This window comes from Amblyomma maculatum, chromosome 1 (assembly GCF_055883805.1).
Source record: "Amblyomma maculatum isolate TAMU_Amacu chromosome 1, ASM5588380v1, whole genome shotgun sequence".
Taxonomy (NCBI): Eukaryota; Metazoa; Arthropoda; class Arachnida; order Ixodida; family Ixodidae; genus Amblyomma; species Amblyomma maculatum.
This window is the reverse complement of record NC_139344.1, coordinates 265,005,898-265,030,574: the sequence shown is the minus strand read 5'-3', so window position 1 is coordinate 265,030,574 and position 24,677 is coordinate 265,005,898. Positions and strand designations below refer to the sequence as shown.

At 43.7% G+C, this 24,677-nt stretch overlaps 1 protein-coding gene across 1 annotated transcript in view; it reads right to left on the bottom strand.

Annotated features, from left to right (window-relative positions):
- Positions 1-24,434, bottom strand: part of nst (phosphoglucomutase 3-like protein nst) — a 47,246-nt gene extending 22,812 nt beyond the window's left edge. The window contains exons 1-12 of the mRNA XM_084591113.1: positions 24,304-24,434; positions 23,251-23,321; positions 22,390-22,519; positions 12,773-12,942; positions 8,905-9,029; positions 6,296-6,448; positions 6,178-6,220; positions 5,942-6,066; positions 5,755-5,868; positions 1,288-1,389; positions 1,138-1,193; positions 991-1,054 (exon numbers count right to left, since the gene is read on the bottom strand). Of these exons, the coding sequence (XP_084447239.1) occupies positions 991-1,054; positions 1,138-1,193; positions 1,288-1,389; positions 5,755-5,868; positions 5,942-6,066; positions 6,178-6,220; positions 6,296-6,448; positions 8,905-9,029; positions 12,773-12,942; positions 22,390-22,519; positions 23,251-23,321; positions 24,304-24,404 (1,254 nt within the window). The 5' untranslated portion in view covers positions 24,405-24,434. The remainder of the gene's footprint in view (positions 1-990; positions 1,055-1,137; positions 1,194-1,287; positions 1,390-5,754; positions 5,869-5,941; positions 6,067-6,177; positions 6,221-6,295; positions 6,449-8,904; positions 9,030-12,772; positions 12,943-22,389; positions 22,520-23,250; positions 23,322-24,303) is intronic.
- Between the last annotated feature and the right edge of the window lie 243 nt (positions 24,435-24,677).

Genomic DNA, 24,677 nt, shown 5'->3' with positions numbered 1-24,677 from the left:
AATAAAAAGTGAATGCTGCAAATATTCTCACAAGCTTTCTACTTACCACAGTTGCCGATGGTGGCTACTTTACGATCCTTTCCGGCAATGAAAATTTCAGTTTGGCTCCCTGGCTACTTTGAAAGTTTCTTTTGGCGCATTTACTAGCCCATTTTTAGTAATCGGACATAAAAGTAATGGTAAGTAAATGAAGATTATTTCCAAGATTTGGTGTTGTGGTAGATTATGCGCACACATTGTCCCCATTAGCAGAGATGGTGTGCATTTAACGGAAGTTTTCATATCGTGATGCAGCCCTCATTTGTCCCATCACAGGTATGTCAAGCTCTCCCCACTGCCTTTTGTCAATTTATGTTTATGAAGAGTGAAAGGCAACATGACTTAACGACAGCGGTGCACTTGATAGAACGTGTTTGAGCTTGTGGCACGCAGCAGCATCATACAAGGACATAACAGCGGTGAATGCCATTTTCCCAACCTGGAGAAGCGCATACTGAAAAGTTTGCTACTGCCAATTTTGTCCCCTGACTGCTTGTCCTCTTGTGTGAACATAACAAAAACAGAGATGCGTGGCAAAATGAAGCTGGGCTTTCTTACTGGCAATTCTATAACTCAATTTTGATCTACTGATCCAAGAAAACAGCTTTGATGCTTTACGTTCCCTCTAAGCTGTTAGCTAGGTCACGTTAAAATTAGCTTAGCAAGAATGCTGATTCTTTCTAAACAAGCTGTGAGCACGTGCATTGAATATTTAATGATTTATTTATTCATTTTCAATGCTCCTGTGGCTTGATAACCAAGCAAAAATTGTCAAACTTTTGCGCCTTCAACGCTCTTCTATTTGGCTACAAATATGGTGCTAAGATGAATTGCTGTGACTACTTTCCACTACGTTTAGTTTGAGTTCTACCTCAATTTAATACTATATGCCTAACAACAACCCTGCTACAGAAGAATGTTGATAATAATAAAGCTATTAAAGGAGCTCACCTGATTTATGAGGTCCATTGTGCACATAAGCTTCTTAGCAGCCTGCTGTCTCTCAGCATATTGGCTGAAATTGATTGCAAATCGAGGCATAATGATGATCCAAAACCATACAAATATAAAATTGGATCAAATGGCAACGAGTCTTACTTGCTGTCATTGGCCAAGTCGTGAATAGCCTGTTGTGCCTTCTCACTAAAAAGTACCTGTTCAGAGAAAGCAAATATACCATGATGTCAAGAACATACAAGCTTACAACAAAAACTGGAAGAAAAATATTTAAAAAGAATGCTTGCATACAGTGCCATGGCCATTGGCTTCAAAGTAGATGCCAATATCTGCTTTCTGGGCCTCCCTGTGTAGATGCTTGACGCCTGTAGGCACACACTTCACAGGTAACTTCTGCAAAAAATTGCAGAGCAAAAGTTGCAAGACTGAAAGGAAGGGTACTTCAAATTTGCACTAGAAACTGCTTCATACACAGTACTGATTGACTTAAGTTAGCTACGTCAATAATGCACATTCAGAAAAAAATGCACTGAAACTGAGTAACAATCAAACTACATCTACCCAGAAAGCTGCCTGAACCCCCCGATGTGATGTGACCAGCTTTTCCAGATTCAGCACTGTGTCAGTCAATGCTACCAGCACCGCAAATATACTTGAAAAAAAAAATTTCTACTTGGCCTAGATGAATGGCCCTTATGTGCAGCTGTCAGCATACCAGTGACGTTTGGCATTCAACTCTATACGTTCTGCCCTAAAATGACAAACAGACAGCACACTAAAACCCACTGCACCACCGCAGTAGGGCACCAAAATATACCAAAGTTTAGCTAATGTTGGAGACTGTAATTGCACCTGCATTTGCTTCATACCATAATTTACTTTTGGATAACTCTGCATGTTTATGCAGTAAAGATTTGCCCATGCCGGAGCACGGCCGGACTCTTGCAGCGGAGGTGCGCACTTTCATACAGCCTACGCACTCGCTGCAGATATAATGGGAGCTCTTCTAAGTGAGATGTGCTCCCTGCTGCCACGAGGGGCGTGGCGTACCTACCCAATGCTGGCCGCTCACTTTTGTGACGGCAGCTGGTGAGCGCTTGGTTTTGCGCCTTCAAGCACTCATTCGTGAGGTTCAAGGTGTCGAAAAAAAGCGGAGCATTCATGTACTTTGTGAATTTCAAACGAGATATTATATTTTCTTCACAGAGCTGGCTGTTACTAAATACAAAAAGCAGAAATCGTCCTTCAGTTTTGCATAACTAGACCGAGTATATATTACGTACTGCAGCCGTAAATGGAGAAGCTTTACTTTACATAATATGCTTATCCCTCTTAGCACATACTAAGTGAATGCTAAAACAGGCTCATGCCGATTTAAAGAGACGCTGAAAGCGACAACGAAATAACGCAAAAATCGAGGAATGTAAACTTAACATGTGCGTCCCTTCACTTCCATTCATTCCACATTGTATGTGCGGACTGTAAAAACTTCCCCTGCATTATTCTATTAGCGATGAATACTGCAAGAAATAATGTAGTGTGCGCCTCAAACACATCCAAGTAGCAGCATACTATTGTAAGGATGACAAGGAGTTTGTTATGTTGTACAAAAGCTTTTTTTTTTTTTCCTGCGGCAACCTTGTTTCCTGCATGACATGATACTAAAGCATGTTCATTGAAATTGTAATGACAAGGCTGTAGAAGTGCAACTTATCACATGAGCACTTTTGGTCTCTCAGGTCTGTTCGCTATTGGAAATGGAGTGAGTGTGTTGCATGCTGTTTTTTTCGTATCTTGTTCGCTGCGATTTAATGAATTCTGCCAGCCAAATACAATTAGTGATCAAGCAGGGAGGAGTACCTGATTAGCCTGCATGCACTATTTCAAAGGGTGCCAGAGTGAAGGCATTTTTTCGTTTTTGGATACTTCTCTGTCTTCCACACGTGTGCCACATTTTTGGGCAGCTTCACGTGCCTGTTGGCACGTCAGGCTGGCTGTTGACTTGCTGCAAGTTCTGTTAGCGAGAGATGAAAGAATCTACTCTTATCCCACATTTTGTGAACTTGGACCAGCGCATTCACTGTTACCCACCTTCGTTTGAGGTGTGCGCATTGCTTCAGAGTAATAGACAGCGTTCATTACCATCCTCCAACACAGAATGCCAGGAAGCTTCCCTGCACATGTCTTTCCCAACCACCTACATTGTTAAACCATGTGGCTAGTTCGTAACAAAGAAGCTGACTTCGTGACAGCGGTTAACCTTCTCGGCCGCAGTGTACTTTCGGCATTTCCTTCGGTCTGGACACGGACGTACATAGTCTGTCGCACATTTCAACTTTATTTTCATTGCTGCAATATATGCATCCGTCAATGACACGCACACACCTGCGCAAGTGATACCTCTGCAGCTGGAATAAGTGACCTGCCCGGTGTCCGAACCCTTTTGCCGTCTGTGTGACTAGTGTGAAATGGTTTAATGCGGTGCCACCATCTGTAAGTCCCAGTCTGGAAAGACTCTGGCATTTCCTTTCACCAATTCCCTATTAATTGAGAAATTTGTTCCAAGTCATTTAGCTGTTCTTTACGTGGGTTTTTTTATCTGCTTTTGGCTCTTCAGCAAAGTTCTGATAAACAACCACAGCCAGAGGCTGTAAGGATATGCCTCACAGCCAGCACACCCATGATCTCTTAAGAACCCTAGTAAACAGTGGCAACAATTCCCATCAGCCCTCTGAGCACTCCTCAAGTTTACAACGCTACGTTGGCGAGAATGAAGAATGCGAATATCACAACTGAGTGAATGCATAAAGCATTTGTAGGCTTGGCCAACCTCAATTTTTTTTCCAGTTTGTTGCGCACCAAAGGTGCCATCTCCGAGCAAACGTGCCTACATGCTTCGCACACGAGCGACCTTTTCTATTGCGGAAGATGAGTAGGGTCACAGCGCTACGATTTCACAGCAGCGGCAGACAGGAAACACCCCCTGTGCGCAAGACATAAAGAGCGTGCTGCCATCGCCGCCGCTCGAGACTGGCCATGGCAGGAGAAAGAACCAGCAGCCACTGCTCACTCAAAACCATAAACTATAACTATGTATCATAAAAGCAAACAAACATATGGCTTAAGAGACTTCCACGCTATTACTGCATTGACTGTGACCGTGTTGACTGCCATACTGGTCTGGTAGGCAGACAACTTAACTCCCTCATCCTGAATTACCCCTCAGACAGAGCAGCTCATTACTATATTCCAGCAAACACATACAAATATATGATAGCAATGCAATGTTAGTCAGTCATGTGCAAATAAGGTAGACACTTCATCCCTTTCTAACTATTACAGGACCCATGTGAATTACCACCCCCTTTAAGAATAAAGTACTGCAAGAGGCAAAAGCAGCATATCCATGCGGCGGACGGTGGAACGAAGCAAGACTGCATTGCATTGCCATCTACCGGTGACATCCGGGTTTGGGGCAGCCGATAGGGGCCTTTCTTATTCGCAGGCATGTCGCTTAGTTCATTTCAACAGAACGTGCACCATCTCGTCAAAATGCTGAGCAGCCGCGCAGCAGTAGTGACTCTACTTTCATTCTGTGTCATTTTTCATTGCGCACTCAAAATATGACATGACAGCCAGCATACGCAGCAGCATCATGCAATAATTGGTTGTATCATGCCACATGCATGCCAGGTTATATTTTGAGCACAAGTGCACAAATTGTAAAGAGAGCCACAGGAGGACTACTGCTGCAGCTGCGCTCGGCATACTAGGGCATACTAGGGGGGGCAGGGCAATGCAATGAAATGAGCTAACCGACATGTGTGAAGATAAAAAAAAGGCCCCCCCATCAGCTGTCACGAACCCAGACTTGCTATAGATGGCAGTGCAATGCAATTTCACTTCACTCTGTCACCTGCAATGTGAAATATACCACTTTTGCTTCTGACCGTGCACATCTTATGTGCCAGCATCAAACTCTTGACCCACAGAGGCCCCGAGCTATCAGCAATAAACGAAGCAACAACCAGAGAACTGAAATTCCAATACAAAAATGCATACATATTAGCTCCTAGAGAAAAAGCACAAGCGAGGTTGGTAACAGTTCTAAAGGACAGCCTTTATGTCCTAAAGCAAAATTTGATTATGCCAGTACTGAGCTAAACGCCTCCCATTTTGCCATTGTGTTCCAATTATCATTGGATTTCCCTTGTTGCTCATAGCACAGAGCCCGTGATGGTTTCCCAAAATAGGCAATTAAAGAAGAACAAAATCGAGTCGGCGTGCAGGTCAGATGCTGGCAAGTGCCATCTATGAAGAGAACAGGCATATGTAGTTTGGAAAGGGAAACTTTAGAAATTGCTTTGGCAATATGCTGGTTGGCCATGAGAGGGTACTACTCCTAAGATCTAATGTCAGTGGCAATGAACCTTGTATAACTGAGGATGACAGCATCACAAGATGGTGAACAGAATTCCTTGTGAACTCTCACCTCCTAATCAACAAGTCTCATTTACTACTGGTAATACCATAGAACACTATAGAAATTTAGACTGACTGCATTAAAATGTAACTGCTGTGAACAGTTTTGTGCTGGGCAATGTCAGTTATTCTGGATTAAGCTCGAACTTCAAAAAACTTGTATTTGTCACTTTCAAGTATTGCAAGACATGTTAAATTCAATAGATGACGCCACCAAAAGCAGCAAAATTGACGTAAAAAGCTTCCCTAAAAGACTAACAAAGCAGAGTGACTTACCAGCACATTGGTGATGTAGTTTGTAGAGCTTCCATTGGCATATGCTGTCTGAACTATAACCACATTCAGTGAAAGCATAGCTGCATCAAGTAGCTCTTTCAGATAGCTGGCCACCTGAAAAATGCCCACGATTCAGATATTCCCACTGATGTACAATAAAAATGTAAAGCAGAGCGTGGGGGCATACCAAAGTGGCAATTTTGTCGCCATCTAGAAGATGGAAGACGAAGTTCTCATCATGGTAAAAATAAATCACCCTGTCAGCATCGCCATCAAATGACACACACCTTACTCCAACATCAAGCGGGATTCCTAAAAAACAGTGCGAGAGAAAAGCAATCAGCTATATGAACAATTAAAAGTCAAAATCTACATCTATACAGCAATCTATATAACAGTCAAAAGTGTAGGTCTACAGCTCACCTTCAGGAGCTTTCTGGTAGACCTTCACAAAGTCTGCTCCACACTGTAAGTGAAGAACAATATTAAAACAGTGGCAGGAAAACCATGTATATCACAAGTAAACAAAAAGGCAAAATACCATATGGTTTAATCGCCCCTCTGTTCCATCGTTGAATAGTTCAACCTTCAGGAGATTTGCCAAGTGAGGAACAAGCATCTTGATCTTCATAGCCCCGACTCCATTTGCACCATCAAGACGAATGAACGGAACATAGTTTCTCACAGCAGACCCCTGAAGTGACATATGGAAACCCATTACACAACAGTAGAAAAAAATTTCCACTTCATCTGACACATGTGCACAGCTAGACAATGTGCAACACAAGGCTAGTAACAAAGTATGCCCAAAAACAAACCATTCTGTATAAAACGATGCTAGTAGCCAAATCCAGTTCTACCAAAGATCAGGCAAGAGTAGTTGGCATTTTGTCATTTTGGCATTTTGACTGTACCCCCCCACTGTAATACCACATGTGGCGCTGTGGGTAAAAGAACAAATAAATAAATACAGAAGATCTAATATATTTACAGAAGTGTAGCAATTTAACTGGGGACGAACGCATTCTCTACCCCACTGCGAAAAACTGCTAATGAAAGTAAAACTGATATCTGTACACATGAGTGCAGTTCTTTTCAAGCTGCCCCGCTGTGAAGGAACCTTGCAAACTCAAAGTACAAACGCATTCCATGAATACAAGTTTTACTCTGAAACACAAGCAAGTGCACAGGCTTGAGGTGGCAGGGCGCGCGTTTGTATAAACACAGACAGGAGAGTCCACATTCACAGGAGTTGGGCAGCGAAGGGGAGACCTGGGATGCATGGCTCACGGGTTCTTATAAGTGTTGATGTTCGCTGTTGTTACAGCAAGCATCAGTGTCACTTCTACTATTCAGAGGAGCAGAGGTCAAAGAAAAGATTCCTTTAAACCACGCATTGATAGTAAGCATATCTGAGATATGCTACCTTTAATCATTAGTCTACTTTTGACACATTCACTACATCATGGGCCACCAATGGGTCACATCCTGTATGCAGGCTGTGAAGTGCTTCGCCTTGCACATACTGTCAGAAACATTGAAGAACTGCTGCAAAATCATAAAGGCCTCCACTACCCTTTACGCACTCCGATGTAGTAAGAGTGGGCCCCTCTTCACAAAATGGCCCTGTCATGTTTTGAGAATGCTTTACCGCACAGTGCCCATGGTAAATAATTGCGGTGAAGCATGCAGTGCGGTGAAATTGAGCATATCCAACGCGTAGTTGAAGTGTACTGGAAGCTGCATGTCAATGCACGCAAGGAAGATATGCGTGGGCATTAAGACCGCATGGAGCCACTTAATATTTGGAAGACTCTGAATATCAGTTTCTTGAATCTAATATGAACTGAATAACAAACATATTTGATCCATATCTGAAATATCAAATATTCACACATCCTTAGTTTTATGAGGCTTAACGTCCCAAAGCTACATAGGCTATGAGGAATGCTATAGTGGAGGGCTCCAGAAATTCCAACCCTCTGTGGTTCCTTAACGTGCAATGACATCACACAATACATAGGTAGCTTGCTTCTGCCTCCGACAAAAGTGGCCGCCGAAGCCAGGATTAAACTTCGTCCTTGAATTCAGTAGTCAAGTACCCTAACCAGTGAGCCACCATGGTGGGACAGTGCTCATAATGTGTCTTTTTGCTCCTTCTCTCTGTAAATAGAACCCTTGATAAATGCAATGCATTCTCCTGGTGCCTTGAATTAAAGAGTCCACAGTATGTTGCTAATAACTGCTAGAATGTGACTTCTTTCATTTGCCACACAAAGCAAGCTATCAATTGTGTGCTTGCTAGACACAACAAGGTCACTCTGGATAGATCAAGACAACTGGCATCCCAAATCCGAATGCCACGGTGTAAATAAGATGTTTGTTCAATTACCTGCCAGTTTATTGGCTGTAAAATTTTCACAACAAACAGGCCCAGACATAATCATGAGGAGCTTAGCACTGCACTGAAGGAAAAACATGCTCTTGAGATGCACCGAGAGACCAGATAAAATGCGGCTCCTCACCAAAAGTAAACTTCTAAAATTTTAAGAATGCTTTCTCAGCTGAGTTCTTAATATTAACAGCATGCCAACTGTGGAAAATTTTCTATAAGGCCTTGTAAAACCTTTTATTTATTTATTTATTTATTTATTTATTTATTTATTTATTTATTTATTTATTTATTTGTTTGTTTGTTTGTTTGTGTTTGTTTATTTATTTATTTATTTATTTATTTATTCATTCATTCATTCATTCATTCATTCATTCATTCATTCATTCATTCATTCATTCATTCATTCATTCATTCAAAATGCCTTACAGGGCCCAAAAGGGCATTGAGTAAGTGGGGCAAAATAACGGAGTAAGTACAATAGGAACAATTCGTTAAATACAACGTGCAGTACAAGGCAAAGAGTAAAAACCATTATAATTATATAGGGCAAACATATTAACATACATCGCCGCGAGCAACAGTTTAGTGGAAAGTACATAAAAAGTGACAAGTATGCATCGCAAGTGCCCAATAAACATCTAAAGAAAGAGCAGTAGCCATAAAAAGCACAAATTGTTGAAACTGCTTCATGCATTTAGATCCAAAATATAATAAAATAAATCAACATTGACCTCCTACTGACATTCCAAACTCACATTGGCTCTAATCTGCATAAAAGCCTTGGTTAGTTTTTTGAAGTAACCCTCTTCTGTGGGCTCCCCATAAGCGGGATCATTCCTGCAGCGAACAATGTAATGCAGTTGTGGGGTAGTCAAGTGACCTGCAAGAGAGATAACAAATATTCACAGATGGGCAATGAAATTAACAGGCATATACACATTCAGGTTACTTAAATGTGTTATCATCTATGTAACGAAATACAAAAGAGACACACGGCATCAGATTAAGACCACAATGTAGGCACTGCGTTGGTGTGCCACTTTTTCCTAGTCTCTCCTTCTCTCCCTGGCTGCTTTCTTCCTCTTTACCCTCTCCAGGCTGAAGTGCCCTTCACCTCCTCTCTTCCCCTCTCCTTGCAGCCACTCTCTTTTAGCTGCTGGCAGCATTTCGTTTGCGTGCCTGGCAAATTTGTAGACGTAGTGTTTTGGGGAATGCAAGCAGAAACACACGAATACCCTTTTCTTTTAGATGGTAGTTCACTTGGTAGCAATGTGATCCCACCCACCTTTCTGCTACCCATGCAAATAAGTTCTTCCAATTAGCTACATCATCCACATTCATCCCTAATGGCTTCTTCTATGTGAATACTGCATTAGAATAGTGTGACATTTTAAAATAAAGCCAAAATGTCAGTGACGAGCAAAGCAGTATCCAAAACAGCATGAATGGCCGATGTGCGCGTGCCTGATAGCAGCGACAAGATAGTGCCGAAACTGAAACTATGCTGTGGGGTTGAATTTTGACAATGGGGGAGTTCCGGTCATCATCAGGTCTGCCATAGCACTCTGTTGCCACTGTCCCATGCAATTCAGGCTTGGGGAAGTGTATTTCGACAATTGGTCGCTTCGCAGCTAGTATCCCGACGTGATCCCTTGTCCGAATTAACGAGCGTCTAATGCCATAGACTTACATGGGCGTCAGTCAGGACCGTACTTCTAGTTCAAATTTTCCAAATAAACGGAGGTCAAATTAACGAGATTTCACTGTACCCCTACACAGGCACGAAACCCTGGAATGGGCACTTAACAGGCACTGCTGTAAAATGCACACAGTCATAAGGATAAGTAGCATGCGACATAGTACTACAAAAGCACAAAGAAATGCAAAAGTAAGAACATCAGCAAACAAACATAGAGAAAATAACAGGCTCATTATAAGATATATATGAAGGGAGCCAACAACCACTGACACCAAGGAAAGCATAGGCAATTTTTCTTATTACCACTACTATTATTACTGTTTCACATTGACCAACATGGCTGTTGGCTCTGTTCGAAAGTAAGAACATGTCAACTGCAAATTATAAAACAATTTTTTTCAAAGGTACAGCAGCACAAGTAGAGCCAAAAAGGGCATTCCAAATTGCTATAATGCATTTATATAAACCACTTGGAAAGTCAGAACAAAGCTTAGAATGTGAAATGTTCAGTTCACGATAGCCCCTTAGTGGTAATGGTGCTGAAACCTTTGGGGCTGGAACATGGAGGCTAACGAAAAGGGTTGCACTTAAGTTGAGAATAACGCAGAGGGCTATGGAACGAAAAATGGTAAGAGTAACATTAGGAGATAGAAAGCGTGCAGAGTGGGTCAGAGAAATAACTCAAGTTACTGACATTCTAGTGGAAATCAAGAAGAAATGGGCATGGGCAGGACATGTAGTGCGAAGAGAGGATAACCGATGGTCGCTTAGAGTAACAAACTGGATTCCAAGGGAAGGAAAGTGCAGCAGAGGGCGGCAGAAAATTAGGTGGGTGGATGAGGTTAAGAAGTTCACAGGGTTCAAGTGAATGCAGCTGGCATAGGACCGGGTTAATTGGAAGAATATGAGAGAGGCCTTCGCCCTGCAGTGGGTATAGTCCAGCTGATGCTGATGATGATGGTTCAGAAAATTTTATTTAAATAATAGCCAAGTGACTTAACATTAATAATGACAAACAAAATTGTGGTAATAGATCACTTTAAACCCATCCTGCCTGCCTTACAAATGACAGCCCACTGTGCCTTAGGCAGTGCAGGCTGGGAAATGTTATTTTTCTTTCTTTTTTGTTGTCCACACTAATTTATGTCTTTCAAATGCACCCTCCTAAGACTGTTAGTAAGAATGCAATTTTCCACCTTTCTGCATGCTGAAATGGCAGCTACATCTGCCCCATGATATATTCAATCGAGAAAATTTTGGAAAGATTTTGAAAATGTGCTTCCTCAGCAACGAGATGCAATCACATGCTCTTGAAGCCAGCAGCGTGCCAAGGGGATTAAGCATCACTGCCAGTACACAGACTTTTTCACAACATTATCAATTCATTAACATAAAACTTCCATTTTTCGAACAATGGTAATTCACAAAAACATGTTTTAGGCAGTTTAAGGGTACTTGAGAAGCAGTTACAAAAATCCAAGATCCTCATAGCTTTCAAGGAACTCTAAAAACCCTGTGCATGCTCCTTTAAAGAAATTCTTCCACTTGTGATAGTAAGTTGTGGTTCACATTCACATTTAGCAACCACACTCTTGGTGCAAAGCATTCACAGAGCAGACAGGGTGTATTAGTGTGCACATGGGGCAAGACTTCATGCTGACTGAACTCATCCCATGCATTACAGACCCTACCCAAGCCTACCCAAGAAGTTATAAATCCAAAAGCCACCAGCATGAAACATCACGCATCCAAATGACTAAAACTAATGCATCAGCCACTACTTCAGGAGTGCTCATCTTACACAGTACCTTGGAGGCTGGGTTCACAAAGGTGACAGTTGTAATGTACCTTCATATCGCAGCCATAGTAAATGCTGAATCTATTTGCGCAATTTCATCACTAACACCAGATATTGAAGCGAAAGCTTCACTACGGTAGGTAGGACGAGCCATTGGGCATGCACGCTTTTCCCCTTGGGGGAGATTAGAGGTAAAACTTCTGTGTTAAGCCTGGTGGTCGCCATGTGACTTTGGGGCAATGTCACATAGGGCACCAAGTGGCCCGTAACCTCTGTCAAGGTCAAGGTCACGCGACTTGGTGGTCGCCATGTGACTTCAGGGTATAGCCACGAATTTTCCACACATATGCGCAAAAAGTTGCCTACTTAATTAGGCATACACAGCAACAATTGAAGTTTTCATTAGGCAGCAAAGGCTTACTACAGTTTCCTAACATTGTCCAACATAAACAGAAAGGGGTGTTGTGTTGTGTTGCGTTTTATGGCGCATAAGCAACTCAGGCTATCATGCGCCAAGCACAAGGTATATTATGGTTTTTTTTTTTTTAGAAGGAATGAAGTGTTAAGATATCATAGCTTGTTCAGGAAAGATGTTTCTTCTAAGAAACTAAAAACACATGAAATGTCTACAATTGCATTCTCTCCTAGGAGAAGTGATGGATGGAATGGTATCTGTTTGGTGTAAAATTGAGTGAAATGCTTTTTCCGTAGCTTTTCGAGTTTTTTACATGAAATTAAAATGTGGTTTATCGTCAGTCCATGCCCACAGTCTTCACATATGGGTTCATCTTCTTTTTTGAGAATGAAACTATGAGTAAGATGCGTGTGTCCTATTCGAAGGCGACATAATATTACCTCCATGAAGCGTGCGACTTAGTTACCTAGATTTATGAGATTAACAACTGCTCTGGCCAAAGGCAAATACACAATGCACTCATTTTCCAGAAGTTTAGAAATGCGAAACTCATAGGCTGACAGCATAACAAGGCAATATGAAGAGTATGAGAAGCCCCTTTTCAGGCAATAAAAATACTGTTTCGTTTTAAAAGAAAATGGACTTCTTTTTCATAGCAAAACTTCTCGTAACTACTAATTAAGTAGACAAAAAAAGTCGCATGCTGCTCACCAAATGTTCTGACGACTCCGTCAATGGACTTGACGCCATCGCTCACAGCCTCAGCAAGCTGAGGGCTGCTCACCCGTGTGTCATGGGCTAAGTATACATTGGAGGGCTCCTGAAGATTGATGTTTGTTGCTGCCACTATTCGATCCAGCACTGATTCCAAAGAGCTGTCCCTGGTGGCACAGACCAAAAGACATCACAAAGAGTGCAGCTGCCTCAGTACACCATTAAGAACATAGCACCACGAGGAGAGGAAAATAAAAGCTCCAGAGGAATATGAAAAAGTTATCTGAAACCAACTCCAAAAAGTTTACCGCAAAAGTAAACAGGGCACCTCACAAGAAATGCCAGTTTTTTTTTTTTTTTTTTTTTTTTTTTTTTTTTTTTTTTTTTTTTTTTTTTTTTTTTCCCAGACAAGACTAGAAAATTTTAAGTGCAGCGTTTAGTTCTTATCAAATAGCTTCAGCAGTTCTTAACTTGAATTCTTTCCTACCTTTCAGCAGCTTGCTACTCCAGAAACAACACTCTGCCATTGCCACAGCTACAACTGGTTGCTATTGTCCATGGCAGACGCAAGCATACACATGACATGCTATTACAAGGGTCTTTTGTAGTGCAATGCATTATGGAGCCCCCCCCCCCCCCCCCCCCCCCTCCGATGTGCATCTCCAATATATTACCTCTTCCATCCATACTGATCTTGAACACTGCCCCAGGAAAGGTCTTACTCCATGTGGAGCAAGTGCCTTATCTAAAAATACCATGCCATAGCTTCACCACACCAAGCGATTATCAGTATTGTGCAATCTAATCCATGGCATTAAAATACTGCTCTTTCAAGACTAGCTCCATGATGAATGTGAAGCACTTTCCTGTATTATGCTCTGTATTGGCTCGCTGTGCCATGAAATACATCTAAGAATTGTGAATTGCGGATTTAACATCCCGAAGTGACACATGAGTTATGAGGGACACTGTAGTAGAAAGCTCAAAATTTAGGTTCTTTAATGAGTACTGACATCACACCGTGTATGGATACCTTTGTGTTTTGCCTCCACTGGCATAAGGTCCCAGGACTGAAAAACCCATGCCCTCGGAATCCACAGCTGAACCATGGCTGAACTTTAAAGCCACTAAGCCACACAGTACCTTCTAGAAGACAAACCAAGCCCAACAAGTAGGCTTTGCTACGACATGCCAACTGCTCCGTAGCAACCTAAGTGCAGCTGCAAGCCAGCAACAGTGCGCAGTAAAGAGTTTACTTTGCACTCCATTTGTGAGTGCTATGCACCATACAGAATCATGCAACTTGACCGAGATGTTCATGGTAACATTCTGCACTGGCTGAATATGTTGATTCACCATGTTCAACGGATAGTTCAATGTCCTTTCAAATAGGAAAATAAGTTCTTCATAATTAATCATGGCACATCACTCTTACAGCAAAGGTCCAGGTATATTTTTCCATAAACTGATTTTCCAATATTCAAAGATAAAGCAGCCACAATCAGGAAACTTCAATTCCAGGGTGAATACTCCAGCACATGCCTCAGACATCAGTTCCCAAACACTATACAGCTATAGCATTTTTTTTTTTCCACGATAGCATACACAGCTTGTTCTGCCAAAAAGCCACTGCCGCTGCAGACGCCAGTCGGGAAAAATCCTGGTCGGTTGACGAAGTCATGACATCACCATGACATAGCCTTACGTGGGAATTTCAAACACACCACACTCAAATAAAGCTAACGAACTGGCGGAGGGTCCACATGAAGCCAAAATAGGTGAGGAGGTTCCTCTAATAAGATATTTCAGAAAATAAAAGGAATTCAATAAAATGAATCTGTAGCCACTGGAGTCCGAACCCAGGCCTTCTGCATGTTAGGTGGACGCACACCGCATAGGCTGTAAAAGGTGTTTGCACCGAGGGACACCTAGTGAGCACATTGTGGTTCATATGACTCACTAATGTGCATTTGTAATTGTTAGAGTAATAATAACCTGAAGAATTTTAATAATATAAACAAGATAAGAACTGTTAAAGAATTTGCAAAATGGAAAGGCAGTGCTAAAGGCACTACTGTGTCTACTCTCAAGGTGAAGCTTAAGAATCTTCCTAACTTTTTCTTATTTCCATTCAGCTGATAATTTTCCACCTTGGTATAAAGCCATGAGTGTCCCAGCAAGTATCATCTTCTCCTTTTTTTAATCTCATCTTTCCACATCCTGCAATATTTTATTTCTCATACCACTTCCAAGAATAGACATCTCCTGGAATCTGTTTGGCATATATAAACTCTCTAAGCTATGCGACAGGCAGAATGCTTTCTCCTCAGAACTCGCTAAGAACTGCTCCTTGACAATCCACTACTAGATTTCTGTGTAATGTTTTTTTTACTTGTAAAAAACTTATGCAAGAAATGAAGTAAAAAATCCTTCACTTCCAGACTAGATTAACTTTGGCGAGATTGCCATGCCATCACTTCCAGTGCTTCAGTCAATCTGAACTGCGGCTGTCTGTTCATGTTCTGCCTTCCATTAATGTGCATGGACAAAGGTAGCACCTAACATACTGAGCTAAAAGGCTTATAGGATACCCTTCATATCTATAAAAATTAGGTTATATTTTCAAAGAGTTTCTTTTTATTATTAAAAATTTGTATTACCTAGTCATTCTTGAAAATATGTTTTATCCCTTTCCCAGTAGCTCATTACTATGCATATATGTTTGGTTGTTTTCTGGATGCTGGAATTAGTCTTGCGCTATTAACCATTTCAGTAGCTCTTTACCATTTACGTGCAATCAGTTCAAATGTTTTCCATGCTCAAACAGTGATTGCATTAGTTGATTAGAGGTTTGTTTATAAACTACTAAGAGGATAAGGATTTAATTTACTGTGTTTACAAACGACGGGACGCCTATATTTCACCACAGTCTGCTCAGCTGGGCGACAGCAGTACCCTCACATCTTGCTTTCATACTTGCCCAACTGCCATTTTATATGTTTCTAAATATTCATAATAATATGACTGTCAATGTTTTAAATTCTCAAGGAGTATTTGCAAACCATTACTAGTTATTTACTTAATTATTTATTCTTGGCTTTTATACTTTTCATTCTAGTCGCCACGTTCATCCACACTGCAGAACACTGCTATGCTTATTTTGCCACACAGCTCCGCTCACTAACTCAATTTCACACATTCACTTTTCTGCTTCTACTTAATCAACGTGCAAACAATTCCCTAAGTAGGCATTACATGTGGTTACTAGTCAATTACATGCAGTAAGGTATGGGCCACCATATTCAAGAAGAATACGGCAAGAGAGACATGCACTGGAAGAGAAAAGAAAAAATGCGGGGAGAAGGGAGAAGGGGAGTTGATACTCTAGCTACCACACCGGGTGCAGCTAAGCGTAGTGGCACCCACTGACTACTCTAATAACGAAAAGGCTTTGCAATTACAGTCAACCCTAGATATAACAAAACTGGACATATTGAATTATTGCTTATATCAAACTCACAGCATATCCCTTTGAAAATTCCATGCAAAAGTACAGAGTAGTGGTGTTCGTGTTTATAAACTCCAGTTTAGTGGAACATTCGATATAGAAGTTATTAGCTCAACGTCATTGTGGCTTTACTGACGACCATGGCAGGCAACACGCAATATCAGAGAGAGAGATAATGCCAGCATTGATGCTGGCATTGGTGAAATCAGAGCTCTGGTTGCACTGCTGGATAGCGCTGCAAAGCATCTCGAGTGTTCGACAAGCGAGCAGCGCTCAGTAGGGAGAAGTCGAATTACTCAAGTCACATAGCGGCCGACAGGCCGGTGCTGGTACGTCGGTATTTTTTTTCTAGTGCTTTTAGCCTCGAACCGCACAACGCTACGGTGGCTGCCGCAATATAGGGTTTTCACAACTGCTGCCCACTAAATCTGATAGCGAATAGGGTCTATACAGGACTGTGTGCCGTGCCCCTGCAAAGGGCACTTCCCCTAATGGCATTCCCACAATCATTTTGGGACAGCTGCGCAGCCTTGGACTTCTGTTGCTAAGGCTAACGCTGCTAAACCACTTGGCAAGGTGAACGTGGATTCGGATTGAAAGTGGCCTTCAGTCTAGCGTGAATTGCAACACTGCTGTCATGCAGCACAGCCAGAGTTCAGTGTACGGGTTGTGCGGTGAAGCCAACCTAGCTGACCGAAGGCTTGTGGGAGCTTTCATGTGGCCTCCCCCGCTGCTGAAGGAACGAAGAAATCAACTGTACACTATTTTAATTTAGTCATTATTGTGTTTATAGTGTGGAAGTAACAAAATTAGACTTCTTAAGGTCAGCAATGGCTTTTCACAAAGCATTGTCCACTGTGGCTTTGATGTGAACTCAACCCTAACAACAGTTTTGCAAACGTGACGAGAGACACAAGGTGCAAGCAGTGTGAACTTGAATGCTACGATCTAGCCTTTCCAAATATTTGGAGTGCATGCTTGCGCCCACAACTAGAGTGAGGTGACACCAGGGGAGAAGTTGCAGCAACAGCAGTGAGTGGTAGGCTGCAATTGTGGCAACGGTCAGCCCATCACTTCATAAAGGGCACCGCTAGCTTAATGCACCGTATTCATGCTTCTAGGTTACAAAGGAGCTCATCTATTGGTATGTTGTATATATTGTTAAGGTTTATTTACAAAGTGGTTCTGCCCCTTAGCCTGATGTGCTAACCAAGATTCCTCTTCTTCCCCTTCTATTCCGGAGAGCCTCTTTTTGCACTTCCTTGTTCTCTTCTGTTCGCATGCCTGACATTTCCCCCTTCACAGACGAAGCCCCTGGGCTGTCAGTCAGAGTCCCGAGCGAGAGTGGCAGCGCTTCATTCTTGCGACATGAACTACCTGTGTTTTCCAAGAGGGGCGACCTTGGGAACATTGGCGAGACACGACGTAGTTCAACTCATTGATGCGCTTGAGCACAATAAATGGGCCTGTGTAGTGCGACAACAGCTTCTGGGACAAACCACGCTTGCGGAGAGGTGTCCAGAGCCACCTTAAGTCGCCGGGAAGGTAGGAGACATCCTGATGCCAACGATCGTAGCGCTGCTTAAAGCGGTCCTGCGAGGCCAGAGTGCGTAATCGGGCGACCCGACGAGCCTCTTCAGCGTGGCAGAGGGTGCTCGAAACAGATGGCTCGGTGTCGAGAGAGAACGGCAAAATGGTGTCAAGAGAATGTCGAGGCGGACGGGCGTAGAGGAGGAAAATGGACTATAGGAAGTTGTCTCATGCTTCGAGGTGTTATAGGCGTAAGTAATGAAAGGAAGCACGTCATCCCAGTTCTTGTGCCACGAGTCAACATACATCGCAAGCATGTTCGTCAGTGTCCGGTTTGTACGTTCGACTAGGCCATTTGTCTGGGGATGGTACGGCGTAGAGTGACGCAACTGGCAAGTACAATAGCGCAGAAGCTGCTCCACAACATCTGCCGTAAACTGGCGGCCTCGGTCACTGATAATTACACAAGGAGGCCCATGACAGAGGACGACAGCGTGGAGAAGAACGAGACGTCAGCGGCGGTGGCGGAAGGGATGGCGGCAGTTTCACAGTAACGCGTGAGATGATCAACGCACACGATGACCCAGCGATTGCCTTTGGACGAGCAGGGAAACGGGCCTATGAGGTCAACACCCACTTGCTCATATGGTGTGGTCAGTGGTGTCACCGGATGTAAGTGGCCCGGCGGAGAAGTCGTGGGGAGCTTGAACCGCTGGCACTGCACGCAGGAGTTCACGTAACGCTGAGTCATTCGACGCATATTTGGCCAGTAGAAACGTTCCTTAATTTGCGTAAGAGTCCTGGCAAACCCCAAGTGCCCAGCTGTAACGTCATCGTGCATAGACTGTAGAACAGAGGAGTAGAGGCTAGCCGGAACGACTAGCAGAAAGCGTGCACTGCCAGACGAGTAATTTTTTCGATACAGCAAACCATCGCGAATGCAGAAAGGGTTCGCAGATGCCGGATCACGAGCTTTTTCAAAAAGTGATACCAAGTCTTGATCTTTTCGTTGTTCTCGCTGAAAAGTGGCAAGATCCGGAAATTGTACGGAAACGGCGGCAAGATAGTCGTCAAAGTTGTCATCGCAGAGGGTAGTTGCGAGAGGCAGCCGCGAGAGGCAGTCAGCGTCAGCGTGTTGGCGGCCACTTTTGTACGACACTGTAAAGTTGAACTCCTGAAGGCGTAATGCCCAGCGGGCCAACCGACCGCAGGGGTCGCGTAGATTCACCAGCCAGCAAAGTGAATGATGATCGGTGATGACTGTAAAGGAACGTCCATAAAGGTACGAGCGAAACCGCTGTACGCCAAAAACGACGGCAAGGCACTCTTGCTCCGTCACAGTATAGTTGCGTTCGGACTTGCTAAGGGTGTGACTTGCATAAGCGACGTGTTGGTCTCCGTCATGCCGTTGTATGAGCACAGCACCCACGCCGATGCCACTTGCGTCAGTGTGGAGTTCAGTGGGAGCTGTCGGACTGAAATGACGCAGTATGGGCCGCGAGGTAAGAAGAAATTTGAGCTGGCGAAACGCAGAATCACATTCAGGAGTCCGTTTGAAAAAAATATCTTTCTGCAAGAGGCATGTGAGGGGGTAGGCTATGTCAGCAAACTTAGGGATGAAGCGTCGAAAGTAAGAGCAAAGTCCCAGGAAGCTCCTGAGTTCTTTCACAGACTTGGGCTCTTTGACACAGCTGACAGCTTCAATCTTCTGTGGGTCAGGCCTAACACCGTCTTTGTCAACCAAATGCCCAAGCACAACGATCTGGCGTTCACCGAAGTGGCACTTCTTAGAGTTCAGCACGAGACCCCTTTCTCCATGCAGTTAAGGACCACAGCTAAACGGCTGTTATGCTCGGCGAAGGTCCTCCCGAAAATCACTACGTCATCTAGGTAACACATGCAAATTTGCCACTTCAGTCCACGCAAAAGAGTGTCCATAAATCTTTCAAAGGTAGCCGGAGCGTTGCATAGGCCGAAAGGCATCACGTTAAATTCATATAGCCCATCGGGAGTCCCGAATGCCGTCTTCTCCTTGTCTTTCAGATGCATCGGATGCATCGGGAACCGCACCCGAAGACACAACTGGGACGAAGATGGCGGACATCGCCGGAACGACGGTATCCTCGAAGACAGAAAACACTTGGACCGCCCGTGGCGATTCTTCTATGAGGGCCGATCGAAGGCTGGGGCTTATTGATATCTCGCCACTGTTGAAGTCGAAAGTTGCGCCACACTGCTGTAAAAAGTCAACTCCTAGAATAACGTCGTGTGTAGAGCGAGGGAGCACCGTAAATTCAGTTCGAAACTCGTGTCCAGCCATCGCTACATTTACATAACAAATACCAAGCGGAAGCAACGATTCTCCCCCTACACCTCGAAATATGACAGTTCTATCCCAGCCAAACATAATTTTGCGGCCGAGACGGTTCTTAAAGCTCATCACGGAAACTGTAGCACCCGTATCCACTAAGGCCATAACACAAACACCATCCACTAACACTTCCAAGCGGTTCTTCAGCATAACGACCGGTAGAGGAATTGGCAATATCGATGACCTGGCGACCGCACCTCCATCGGCCGCACAGGCTAGTTTCCCGGTGGCGGAGAAGAACGGCAGGGAGAAGGCGATTGTCGGGAGCGGCGGGCAGGAGGAGTCTGGCTGCGATCAGAAACTGGTGAGTCGTTGCGTGGTGGTACGTAGCAGTAGGAGCCCGAAGGAGGGAGATAGGCCGGGTCACGGACTTCTGGACTCACAGTAGAACGGCGATTCCACCATTGGCGCTGGTAGCGTGGTGGCAGGTTCCGGCGGCGGCAGAATCTGGATATGTGGCCAAGCATACCACAGCGGTAACAGACGGGTGGTTCACGAGCACGGTCCAAATAATAGCCCTCGGTAACAGGATCGAAGCGATCAGCAAAGTCCAGCCGCTGGGGTTGTTGCGGAGGAGGTGGCGCCCTGTAGTGGGTACGAGCTGGGGGAGCAGGGCCATATGAGTCTTTTCGGTGGTCACGGACGGGAGGAGGAGCGGTAGAACGCCAAGAAGAGCACTGGATGAGAGCTGCCTGCAGGGAGCAGCTATCACAGGAGATTGCACCGCGGTTCCCATCTTGATGGCGGGAGAGCTCATCACGGACAATTTGGCAAATCATGTCGGCCAAATGCGGAGGCTCATGTGAATGCTCGTGGGAATCCACGCTTGCAACAGTGGTCACGTTAGGCAAACGGCCGAATTTCGGGGTTATGCGATGCAGCTTTAAAGTTTCGAACGTACGACAGTGCTTGATCACGGCCGTGGGTGAATCTAAGTTTTCTTTTGTAATTAAAAAGTTATATACGTCCACCGCGATGCCCTTTAAGAGGTGGTCAACTCTGTCTTCATCAGACATGCTCGGATTCACCGCTTTGCAGAGTTTCAGGACCTCTTCTATGTACATTGTGCATGTTTCACCAGGCCCTTGGGCTCGCTGGAATAAAGTCAGCTCAGCGCATTTCCGTTTTGCCGTGGTATCCCCGAAACAATTTCGAATCTCCTCTTCAAAACGCTCCAAGCTCGTTAAGGACGCTTCATGGTTCTCAAACCATGTCAGGGCTGTGGAGTCCAAGAAAAAAAAAACTTTTGCCAGCATTACAGTGGCATCCCAGCGATTGTACTTGCTCACCCGCTGGTAATTGGTGAGCCAGTCGTCCACGTCTTCACCAGCCTTGCCAGAAAAGGTCCGCAGCTCATGGTAATGCTGCCATGCGGGTGCAGCTGGACCTGGCTGCCTTGCATCGCCGTCTTGAATCATTGTGGGTGTCAAAGAGGGGAGCCCAGCGAGCCGTCGGCTCGAACAAGGTAGAGAGGAATCCGTGGTGATCTTTCAGCACCTTCCACCACACTGTTAAGGTTTATTTACAAAGTGGTTCTGCCCCTTAGCCTGATGTGCTAACCAAGACATAGTGAGCTTCCTCTTCTTCCCCTTCTATTCCGGAGAGCCTCCTTTTGCAATTCCTTGTTCTCTTCTGTTCGCATGCCTGACAATATCAAATTATCGATACAGTAAACTATTTTGCAATCCCCTCCGAGTTCAATTTGTCTGGTATCGACTGTGAATGTGCTGCACAAAAACGTTAAACGCACAATGTATTCGCCAAAAAGATAAATCGATACATGCAAAGTGAATAAAGGTGCCCCCTCATCACATAAACCTAGGTATGTCGATGGCCATACATGCATCAAAGTCCAATTACTGCAACAAAGTAGTGAACTAGGCTAGTTGGACACAACGGTTTACATTTATCAAAATTAGCTGCCTCCATGGTTGAAATGCAGTGCAGAGGAAGACAAAAATGAAGGACTCTGCCACTGAAAAACAAAGCATAAGGATGGGTTAGTTGGTTCACAACTGCATTGCATAAAATATTAGCACAAGCAAACGGAATACCAGTACTGTCCTATCTTTCTTGAATCCAGTTTACTTGTGCTGATATTTCAAATAACACTAAACAGTTACAGAACAGATAACACTGTAATATGTACTGCAAACAAAAAGAATGTCAAAATCAGAAACAATAAACATATATATTGAAGCTCACGCAGCATTGGCCAATTCTGTTGCCAAAATTTCCCAGTCGGTCTCCATCATTTCACCCATTGGGTCAATAAGCTTGACACCATTGTCATCTTCTGGATTGTGGGATGCAGTTATCATGACACCAACTATGGCTGAAATACAACATGCAAAAATGCACTGACAACCACTATCAAATTCAATGTGGTCAAATATAAAAAACAGCACTCTGGTGCTACTGTGCAATAACACAAGTGCTAAATAGAATTTCTTTTTTGTCAGATACAGTTCATATTTTTTTTACACTCACCACAAAACAAGCCTGTAAATTACAATAGCATGTAAATTACATAGCAAGCTGGTAGAGATGATTAAATGCCTGAAACTGATAGACACAAGACAGTTGCACAAGACCTGCTATGCAAACTCAGGTGACATAATGAGTACACCATTAGCACATGCCACATGAGTACACAGCGGGGTAAGGCAAAAATACCCAGATGGTAGTGCTGGTTTTATCAGCCCTTACACCATGATAAACAGGTGACAACACTTGTTATTGGCTTCAAAAACAGATAAGATGTGGATTCCATATTACTCAGGTCAGACAGGGATAATATTTAGCACACTGCACAAAAGCAAGACTTAAGCAGCTTCAACAAAAACATTAAATGGTTATTTTTCCTATGTTCAAAGCTTCAAGCTATCCAGATTTCCACTGTGCTTCAACCTAAAAAGAAAAAAGCTGTTATAAAAGCACTGCTTGCTGCGCTTTTTGGTAGCTCGGAATGCAAACTGAGCAGGCAAGCACACGGGAACGACTCCTCATGCAGAGCCAATAACATCAACAATATCTGCAGGCAGAGCTTAAAAAACGGCTGCATACCTTTCTTGTATTTTGCGCGTAACGCAGCAAGGATGCCCATGCGAAACATACATGATCCCAAAATTTCTCCTCTGCAAGAGCAAGCAGGTATTTCAACAATGTCCTCATTTATGTCAAATAGAATATATTCAACACAACACTTACAGTCTAAAAACACAATTAGAGAAAATCACGATGGGCTAGTGGATGAAACGTGGTTTTATGAGGTCAAAAAACGACGAATAATATCTAGTAATAAATATCAAGAGCATAACGTTCACTATAATTTTACACTTCCAAGAACAAAAACCATTCAAATGTCTCACACTTGAGCTGCGAAGCTGCAAGCAAGCTGTCCACAAACCGTGGAGATAACAAGGCCTCAAGTTTCGTTTTCGAATAAAGTTCATGAATACAAAATGTGTTCAATAGCGTAATAGAAATCCAATAAAATGAAACGATACATGTCGGCTGATTTCTCGGCCTCGGCGCTCAGACATTCCGCGCTGTCTGCAGAACCATCGCTAAACCAAGCAGCTAGTACATAAATAAGGACTCATTTTTTTCTTAATGTTGAAGATAGGCGGAACGGCGGCTAATGTAAGGCGTCAGTTTAGAAGAAAAGCTTCAGCAGGTGGAACTACGCCGGCCTACAATTGGCTAATGACAGCGCAACCGCGTTCGCAAACCAATATAGGCAGCCTTAGGCACCTAAGGCGGCTATAATACCATAATACGGTCTAAGCGAAAGCTACGTGAAAATTATGCTCGCAAGTTACTTCCCTAGATACTATGATCCTGAGGATATGGAACAAACACACCAGTCTGATCAGGTAGAGCAAATATGCTCAAAATAATGTATTGCATCCAATTTTTATATGTCAGAACATTACCTGTGCTGAAATTTATGTTGTGGCCGTTCCAGGCGCAAATACTGCGATTAATTCACCAACCGACGGCAGAGCACTGCCACGTCTTTAAAGGGACCGGTTCTCAAGATATACGACAGCATTGCTACGCGAAACGTTCTTTTCGCGAAGCTGCTGAAACGCTGAGTCTGACTCCAGCACTTACTTGTCGCGGATCCCGGCTGTTCCATAATGAAGAGGCTTTACAGTGGATTTGGGGTAATTTTGGAAAGCAGTTTTGACAGCTTGCTCGAAGAAGAGCGCCATCTTGACGTCAACGTGATTCCCTAGCGGGGGAACAGGAACTCTGGGAGAACGAAACCGGCCGAGCACAGATAGAGAGATGAGCGTCGCGAGCAGCGAGCACAGCGGATGACGACCCACGGAGCATTAAACCGATTAAATAATTAATTACAAAAAATTACGAGGGGTTTTAGCGCCTAAAGTAGTGAAATGCGAAAGCCTTAGAAGTCTCATCTTGCCTAGCGTTCCTGCCATCTGCAATTCCACACATAACGCGCGCCAAGGAACGCCATGCGA